At 43.2% G+C, this 9,704-nt stretch overlaps 1 protein-coding gene across 1 annotated transcript; it reads right to left on the bottom strand.

Moving 5' to 3' along the window:
* Window positions 1–215: 215 nt before the first annotated feature.
* On the bottom strand, window positions 216–6,900 carry LOC128701677 (uncharacterized). The gene is made up of 2 exons (XM_053795547.2): window positions 6,751–6,900; window positions 216–917 (listed from the first exon to the last, which is right to left on the bottom strand). Exon 2 carries the CDS (start codon window positions 905–907, stop codon window positions 371–373), a length of 537 nt encoding a protein of 178 aa, XP_053651522.1. The 5' UTR covers window positions 908–917; window positions 6,751–6,900; the 3' UTR covers window positions 216–370.
* Between the last annotated feature and the right edge of the window lie 2,804 nt (window positions 6,901–9,704).

Raw genomic sequence — 9,704 nt, 5'->3', positions numbered from 1 at the left:
TGTGTGGGGGTGTGTGTGTGTGTGTGTGTGTGTGTGTGTGTGTGTGTGGTGTGTGTGTGTGTGTATTTTGTGTGTACTCACCTTTTTCCCACCCATTTTGTGGTCAGGGGGCGAGTCCCCGCTCCTGGTCACCCTTCAATTCTATTTGGGCCTCTCTCTCCTGTGTGTGTGTTGTGTGTGTGTGTGTGTGTGTGTGTGTGTGTGTTTTAGGGCTTGCGGTTGCGCATATTTGCGTGTGATGGGCGTGCGGTTGCGCATATTTGCGTGTGATTGGCTCATAGTCTGGCTGTGAAAGTACAGACATCTCGTAAGCGTATGGTCGTGCAATGGGCGTGAGGGCGTGCTGTAGGCGGTGTGGGCGTGTGAATAATTATCTTCCCCAGCGTAATGGTTGACCATAAGTCCTAACGGGGGCGTCACCATCGTCAGGATCCCTGGGGGCACTCCTCTGTCCCTGCGTGCGTGGTCCTGGAATAGTCTGGGGGTGCAAAGTCACCCAAAGGCTGATGGCTCTTTTCATAACCTCAGCCTTCTGATGCTGCGGGATGCCGTTTAGGGCCTCCAGATCCTCCTGACGGAGGAGGTTGCTGCGACGCATGCGGCTTAGGAGAGAGTTTCCTGATGTACTTCCGGGGAGAGAGCTCACTGAGGTACTTCCTGGGTAGAGCTTCGAAAGGTTGCTGATGCTTACTCTATCGTTCTCCTGAAGGCGTGAGCCTGGAGGCCTCGCTTCTTCGGCCTCATCAGGAGCGTATTTCCAAAGGAAGGACATGGCTGGGGAATCCTCAGGGGTAGTGCTGGGGAACAGGAGGTGGTTTCCCCAGGATGTGGCTCTGGGGTGGGGACACACGATGTTTATGACCCCAGAGAAGCACATCACAGCTGCCCACATCACTGCCAGGGACATCCTTCTCCACCTGTGAGTGAGAGACAAGGAAGTGTAAAATTAACCCAATGAAAAGCAGGGGCACGGTGGACACAATACGAGAACACTATATCAACATCCGTGAACCAAGCCTCTCCATCTTGCTACCAGAAGATGTCAGAAATACTCCTACAGAAAACAAACACAATATCACAGAAAAACAAGCACACGCAGTAACAAGCACAAGTTAACACAATAACATCCTGCTAAGTTAACATTAACCTTGGTGATAAATGGCTCTTCATCCAGAAGAAAAAGAGCAATCCTCTCCTTTCTCGAATCAAACTTAATTGCCTCCCATTTCCCAGGTTTGTGTCTCCTGACACCACAAGTGTCAGGAAACACTCGTTTCCTGACAAACAAAACGCTGCAGATGATGCTGTGAGGCACAAACACTGCATCATCTGCAAATATATCACCTTCTCCCACCTCCTGCCCACCTCTAGAGCACGTCTCTCTCTCTCTCACTATATCTATCTATCTGTCTATCTATCTGTCTATCTATCTATCTGTCTATCTATCTGTCTATCTATCTATCTATCTATTTATCTATCTATTCGCCTATCTATCTAGCTATCTGTCTATCTACCTCTCTATCTATATCTCCCTCTCAGCACACATCCAAGGTTATACAAACGAAAGATGTATATCTTCCAGTGTATATAAACTGAGAGTGTATATACTACTGAGAGTGTATATACTACTGAGAGTGTATATACACTGAGAGTGTAAATGCACTGAGAGTGTATATATTACGCCTATTGTAGGTCTTAGAATATCCTTGACTGGTGGTGAAGAGGTGAGGTGCAGCCTTAGGAAATCACTGGTTTGGTAATAGAGTTGTGGATGAGTGGAACAAACTCCCGAGTACGGTCATAGAAGCTAAAACGTTGTGTAGTTTTAAAAATAGGTTGGATAAATACGTGAGTGGGTGTGGGTGGGTGTGAGTTGGACTTGACTAGCTTGTGCTACTAGGTCTGATGCCATGCTCCTCCCTTAAGTGACGTGACTGACCTGACTAGGTCAAGGCATTGGCTTAAGCCAGTGGGAGAATTGAACCTGCCTAGCATAGGCCAGTAGGCATGCTGCAGTGTTCCTTCTTTCTTATGTTCTTTGTGACCCTCGTGTAGTAGATAGGTTTTAAACCCAATAAACCGACTAAGCAAATCAACACTCAATCCCGCATGTTTTTGTCTGTGTCCTCATATACTCATATGTACTCTTATGTACTCTCGTGTTCTCCCATGTACTCCCAAATATTCTTTTGTACTCTCGTGTACTCCCAAATATTCCTATGCACTTTCATGTACTCCTAAATATTATCATGTACTCTCGTGTACTCCCATGTACTCTCATGTACTGAATCACCTGATCTTTCCTCAGAAATCAAGAATTAAGCAACACAGATGTAAACACACAAAGATTGGCTAATTCTCGTAAGACTGTAGCGTCCAGCAGTCTATTGGAAATTCTTCAGCTGGACTTTTCCAGGTGTATACAAGGGGACTTTTGGACTTAGAGGTCACGCCCCTTACACGGGCGTCGCGTCAGCGTGAAAAATTGAGATGGAAAGTTGTTGATGCATAGAAGGTTAGAGTTGAGGAAATTTATGGAGGCGGAATATATGTCTGTACTCACCTATTTGTGGTTGCAGGGGTCGAGTCTTAGCTCCTGGCCCCGCCTCTTCACCGGTTGCTACTGGGCCCTCCCTCTCCCCGCTCCATGAGCTTTATCAAACCTCGTCTTAAAACTGTGTATAGTTCCTGCCTCCACTACGTCATTTTCTAGGCTATTCCACTGCCTTACAACTCTATGACTGAAGAAATACTTCCTAATATCTCTCTGACTCATTTGTGTCTTCAACTTCCAATTGTGGCCTCTTGTTTCTGTGTCCCCTCCCTGGAACATCCTGTCCTTGTCCACCTTGTCTATTCCACGCAGTATTTTATATGTCGTTATCATGTCTCCCCTGACCCTCCTGTCCTCCAGTGTCGTCAGGCCGATTTCCCTCAACCTTTCTTCGTAGGACAATCCCCTTAGCTCTGGGACTAGTCTTGTTGCAAACCTTTGCACCTTCTCTAATTTCTTGACGTGTGCGTGTGTGTGTGTGTTTTAGAGAGAGATAGTCAGACAGATAGACAGAAAGAGATGGGGTAAATATTTTTGTTATTGGGTGTGGGTTTGAGACAGACGTGCCTAGTATGGGCCAGTATGCCTACTGCAGTGTTCCTCCATTCTTATGTTCTTATGGTCTCTCTCTCTCTCTCTCTCTCTCTCTCTCTCTCTCTCTCTCTCTCTCTCTCTCTCTCTCTCTCTCTCTCTCTCTCAGATAGCATCAGCAGTAGAAGTGAAAGTAAACTCAGTGTACCATCAACTCACCTCACAGTAGACCAAGGGATCTTGACCTGACTTGTGTAACATCTTGCAAGACATGACCTGGGAGGAGCCTGGCTTTGGACGTGACCCAACCTCCCTTCTCTGTGACCTTTAAATACCTGTTTCATACCTGTACTCTACTGGAGCTTGTACCTGCAATCTTATCACAGAGTTTGTACGCACACACACAATATATATATATATACATATATATATATATATATATATATATATATATATATATATATATATATATATATATATATATATATATATATATATATATACATACATATATATATATATATATATATATATATATATATATATATATATATATATATATATATATATATATATATATATATATATATATATATATATATATATACCTATAGTTTCCTGTGTAATTGAGAAGGTGGAAGCAGCGATAAGGAATAATAAGAAATGAATCTGAGAAACAAACGAGAAGAAAAGAAAAGGAGGAGGAGGAGGAGCTGGTGGGAAGGTCAGGTCGAGGAAGGTGAGGTGAGGTAATGGAACTTACATTAGATTGGGTGATCAGTCCCCATCCCGCGGTAGTGAAGCAAGAGACGAGTCGCTACTGAACACCTGTCAAGTTTGAGGGACTGAACACCTTCTATCATGTTTGAGGGAGTGAACACCTTCTATCATGTTTGAGGGAGTGAACACCTTCTATCAAGTTTGAGGGACTGAACACCTTCTATCATGTTTGAGGGACTGAACACCTTCTATCATGTTTGAGGGACTGAACACCTTCTATCATGTTTGAGGGACTGAACACCTTCTATCATATTTGAGGGACTGAACACCTTCTATCATGTTTGAGGGACTGAACACCTTCTATCATGTTTGTGGGACTGAACACCTATCAAGTTTGAGGGACTGAACATCTTCTATCATATTTGAGGGAGTGAACACCTTCTATCAAGTTTGAGGGACTGAACACCTTCTATCATGTTTGAGGGAGTGAACACCTTCTATCATGTTTGAGGGAGTGAACACCTTCTATCAAGTTTGAGGGACTGAACACCTTCTATCAAGTTTGAGGGACTGAACACCTTCTATCATATTTGAGGGAGTGAACACCTTCTATCAAGTTTGAGGGACTGAACACCTTCTATCATGTTTGAGGGAGTGAACACCTTCTATCAAGTTTGAGGGACTGAACACCTTCTATCAAGTTTGAGGGACTGAACACCTTCTATCATGTTTAAGGGACTGAACACCTTCTATCATGTTTGAGGGACTGAACACCTTCTATCATGTTTGTGGGACTGAACACCTTCTATCAAGTTTGAGGGACTGAACACCTTCTATCATGTTTGAGGGACTGAACACCTTCTATCAAGTTTGAGGGACTGAACACCTTCTATCATGTTTGAGGGACTGATCACCTTCTATCAAGTTTGAGGGGCTGAATACCTTCTATCAAGTTTGAGGGACTGAACACCTATCATGTTTGAGGGACTGAACACCTTCTATCAAGTTTGAGGGCCTGAACACCTTCTATCAAGTTTGAGGGACTGAACACCTATCAAGTTCGAGTGACTGATCACCTTCTATCAAGTTTGAGGGACTGAACACCTTCGATCAAGTTTGAGGGTCTGAACACCTTCTATCAAGTTTGAGGGACTGAACACCTATCAAGTTCGAGTGACTGAACACCTTCTATCAAGTTTGAGGGTCTGAACACCTTCTATCAAGTTTGAGGAACTGAACACCTATCAAGTTCGAGTGACTGAACACCTTCTATCAAGTTCGAGTGATTGAACACCTTCTATCAAGCTTGAGGGACTGAACACCTTCTATCAAGCTTGAGGGACTGAACACCTTCTATTTTTTTGCCAAAATTAGTCATGGATATGACATTTTCTGTGATTTGGTCAAAATAGACCGTCCAGTCAACTGACGGTGTCACTCCTAATCACCTGAGAGGTGGAGAAGGTGCAAGAGGCTTCTCGTTATGTATAACAGGAACATCCACTGGCAAGACTGTCAGAGACTGGAAGATATCCAAAAGTGGATCATCCCATCATGGGAGGCTGACACAAGAATAATCCTGGAGTCTTGAAGTGTGGGCTCCAAGACCTGGTGGTTCTTGGTTAAGGACCGGCAAGGTTAGTCACCTGATGAAATAATTCCACCAGCAAATCAACAGGATAGAACTGTTTACATCGGCAAACAAGAAAAAAATTGACACACTTGTTGCACATTTTCCTGACAGGAAATCACTCCCTGATTACGTAGGGAACTTCTGGTGGTAGTCGACAAAATTGCTAGTGATGTCGGAGGTGACAATAAAGCAGGATAATGTATATCTCCTTAAATCCCTGGCCCAAGAAAAGACTATAGGCTCAAAAAATGTGAGCCCAAGATTGCTGATTAGATGTGTGGATCAGCTAGCATCACCTTGAACTCGCATCTATCAACTGTGTTTAACACGGCTCTCCTTGTGCAACAAATACATTTTCTGTTCACAAAATAAGAAGAGCAGTGTCGTAATCAGCATGTACAGTCCAGTGTCACTCCTGTCCATCACTGGAACTGTTTTCTGGAACTGTGGTTCCAGAAAACGTCGATCGGCAGCTAATCTCACTAAACCTCTTCACTATGTGGCACCAGTCACTGGATGAATCTAAAATCACTTGGGTAAGAGTACCGGACATCACTCTAGACAAAAGAACAGATGCTCCTATCCTGACTAGTCTGACTTGGGTAAGAAAAACAAGTTTTCGAAAGAGGTGGGGAGAGAAGCCGACCAAGAAACTGCTGATGGAATACTTCGCGGAATTTACAGTCGACTTTCTCGGTGCTGAACACCCACCTCCAAGGCCGCTACCTGCAAGAACAGAAGCTCGCAGAAATGATGAATAAACTTGACTTCACATCCCTCCAAACTAAGGTAAGATGTAATCACAATATACAAAATACTGAGACACCAACATTGAAGGCATGATTTCACAGAAGCAGTAATCCAGCATAGATATACTTTGCGCAGCTCAGTTAAAGATAAACTGTAAGCTGTCCGCCACATATATAAAATCGATCACCACACGGTGTTCAGAGATCACCACACGGTGTTCAGAGATCACCACACGGTGTTCAGAGATCACCACACGGTGTTCAGAGATCACCACACGGTGTTCAAGGACCGCCACTCGATGCTCAAGGACCACCATCTTAGACCAGGCTTTCAGCTAACAGCCGAAGTACCCTGGTTGGATCTAAAGACGGACTGATACGTTGGGCATAATTCCATACATCTGCGACCCATGTTTTCCTATCACTTACTAAAGTAATGATGGCTTTAAAATGAGCTGAGTCGGACGGAAAAAGAGCTCTTAAACTGTAACTGCATTAGTGTTTAAAAGCTTTAAGATAATAATTTTGATTTCACGAGAGATATTTCTAGGCTTAAAGCTCACCTGCAATAACTGTCAATCAGACGAAGATGATGGCAGCAGGTGTAGCTCTAGACGGGCTTTATCTGCAAAGTCTGCAATAATTCCCAGGCTTCTGAGGGAGATCGAGGAGCGTCCCAGGGTGGACCTACTCTCACCACCGCTGCTATCCAACTGGTGAAGAGCCTCGCTGTTGACGCGGCTTTTATACCTTCCTCCTAGAGCGTGGGCTGACCAATCACCGGCTGCCACGTTACACTAGCCCTCCGAAGGTGGAGTCGAAGATTTCTAAGACAATTTTAAGGATGATTATAATAATTATTATATTATAATTAACAGACTTTTGGAAACCCCTGACAAGACAGTGATGGAGTGAGTGATGGTGTGTGTCTTTTTTTTTGCGGGGGGAGGGGTCACTTTACCTCAGTGGGAGACGGCCGTTGGGTAAAAAATCTATATCTATCTATCTATCTATCTCTCCATGTCTGTTTATGTCTATTTTGTCTATCTGCCTAACCATCTGTCTATCTATCTATTTAGCTATCTATATATCTGTTCATTGCTATCTTTATCTATTTGCCTGTCTAACCATCTAGCTATCTTTCAATATCTCTATCTTTATCTATCTATATGTCTATATTGTCTAACTTTATCTGTCTATCTATCTATCTATCTAACCATCTATCTATTACTTTGCAATCTATATAATCATCTATCTATATATCTGTCTACAGGCTACTGATCTCTCTGTCTATCTATCTATCTATCTATCTATCTACCTATCTCTCTATCTATCTATCTGTCTACCTATGTAAGGAAGGTAAAACACAAAGGTTGATCAAACAGGAAGCAAGGAGGACAACAGGAACTTCCGTTACACCAACAGAGATCAAACTTCCGTTGCGGGTTGCTGTGTCTAGCAGTTGCGAAAAGCTCTTGATCCAGGGAACTGGAGCTATCCTCGGATCAAACCTGAAGAACCCTAATGATTTCAGCGTATCGAGTTGTATATAATAATAACAGTAATAATAATAATAATAATAATAATAATAATAATAATAATAATAATAATAATAATAATAATAATAATAATAATCTAGGAGGGGTGGAGGTATTTGCAGTTTTTGTAGTGTAGTATAGACACGCCTCTGGCAAGACAGTGATGGAGTGAGTGATGGTAAAAGAATTTCTTCTTTTTTTTGGGGTTACCCTGCCTGGGTGGGAGACAGCCTCGTTGTTGGAAAAATAGATGAATGCAAATCATTTATGTTTCTAAACTATGTGATGGAGAGAGACAGAGAGACAGAGAGACAGAGAGACAGAGAGACAGAGAGACAGAGAGAGTAAACATTCACTGCAGCAGACACAGCAGCTGAGTCAAGGTATTTATGAGTTATTGCCGAGGATGTAGGTAAGAGGGAGGGAGGGAGGGAGAGAAGGAGGGGGGAGGGAGAGAAGGAGGGGGGAGGCAGTGTTAGAAAGTGAGAAAAGAAAGAACAGAAGGAATGTTAGAGAGAGAGACAGAGAGTTAGAAAGATAGTTGTAAATTTGCATGATAGGAAATGGTGTGTGTGTGTACTCACCTATTTGTTGTTGCAGGGGTCGAGTCTTAGCTCCTGGCCCCGCCTCTTCACCGGTTGCTACTGGGTCCTCTCTCTCCCCGCTCCATGAGCTTTATCAAACCTCGTCTTAAAACTGTGTATGGTTCCTGCCTCCACTACGTCATTTTCTAGGCTATTCCACTGCCTTACAACTCTATGTGTGTGTGTGTGTGTGTGTGTGTGTGTTCCCCTACTTGTAGTTGCAGAGGTCGATTCACAGCTCCTGGCCCCGCCTCTTCACTACTAAGCCCACTCTCTCCCTGCTCCATGAGATTTATCGTATCTCTTCCTAAAGCTATGTAAGGATCCTGTGTGTGTGTCATTACCTATTCGTGCACGCGAGGGTTGAGTCCCATAAACACAAGACTAGACCCAATACTCAAGTCCTCCCATTCTCCCATATTAACCCACATAAACACTCATTCAACTACGTCCTCTCTGATTCCATTCCACTCACCTACCAATCAATTTTGCTGAGAAACAATGCCCAATCTACCTTCCAATCAACTCTCCACGTCAAGAATCACAATGATTCGTTCTATTAATGTCATCAAATATTCCCAGTATTTTCGTTTTCTCCACAAAGGTCGATACACAATAGAAGTAACCTATAGAAGAAATACAGTCACCATTGTTTACTCAATACCCTTCTTGGGTGAAGTGCTGAGGATACCACAGTTCAGATGACCCTCTGACCTACTCCACCTACGGGTTTATCCCTTTCAAATAGATGCAATACTACTACTACTAATAATAATAATAATAATCAATCAATCAGCCTTAATTACCCTTGCGCAGTAGATAGACTTTGAACACGTCAATAGGTACCTAGCCAGTGACTATACACCTGGCTCCTAGTTCCTGCACCTGCTGTACCACCTATGTCACCTGATAATGGACCCGGCCGGGGGGGGCGTTGACCCCGAACACCCTCCAGGTATAGACCGAGGTGTCTCCTCATATTTAGGTTGTGTCTGAGATTCCTACGTACATCTGGTCCACCGTACGTACTTACCGGCAATAATTGTAGGTATACAAACTACGGTATACATTATATGTGTAAACAACGTTTCACCCAGTTGGGAGAAACGTGTAGCTGCAGGGTTTTGAACCTGGTTAAGGATCTTGACGAAAGGAGATTGCAGGTATATACTCCAGAAGCTGTATAATTGGAGGTATAGATCTCCAGAACTTGTATAATTGGAGGTATACTCTCCAGAAGCTGTATAATTGGAGGTATACTCTCCAGAAGCTGTATAATTGGAGGTATAATCTCCAGAACTTGTATAATTGGTGGTATACTCTCCAGAAGCTGTATAATTGGAGGATAATCTCCAGAACTGTATAATTGGGGTATATCTCCAGAAGCTGTATAAT

This window comes from Cherax quadricarinatus, chromosome 78, assembly GCF_038502225.1.
Source record: "Cherax quadricarinatus isolate ZL_2023a chromosome 78, ASM3850222v1, whole genome shotgun sequence".
NCBI classification, from domain to species: Eukaryota; Metazoa; Arthropoda; class Malacostraca; order Decapoda; family Parastacidae; genus Cherax; species Cherax quadricarinatus.
Note: the sequence above shows the minus strand (reverse complement) of the source record. Positions and strands in the feature narration are given on the sequence as shown.

Excerpts from the sequence above, each read along its gene's own strand:
- LOC128701677 (XM_053795547.2), bottom strand. The coding sequence starts at position 907 with ATGTCCCTGGCAGTGATGTGGGCAGCTGTGATGTGCTTCTCTGGGGTC.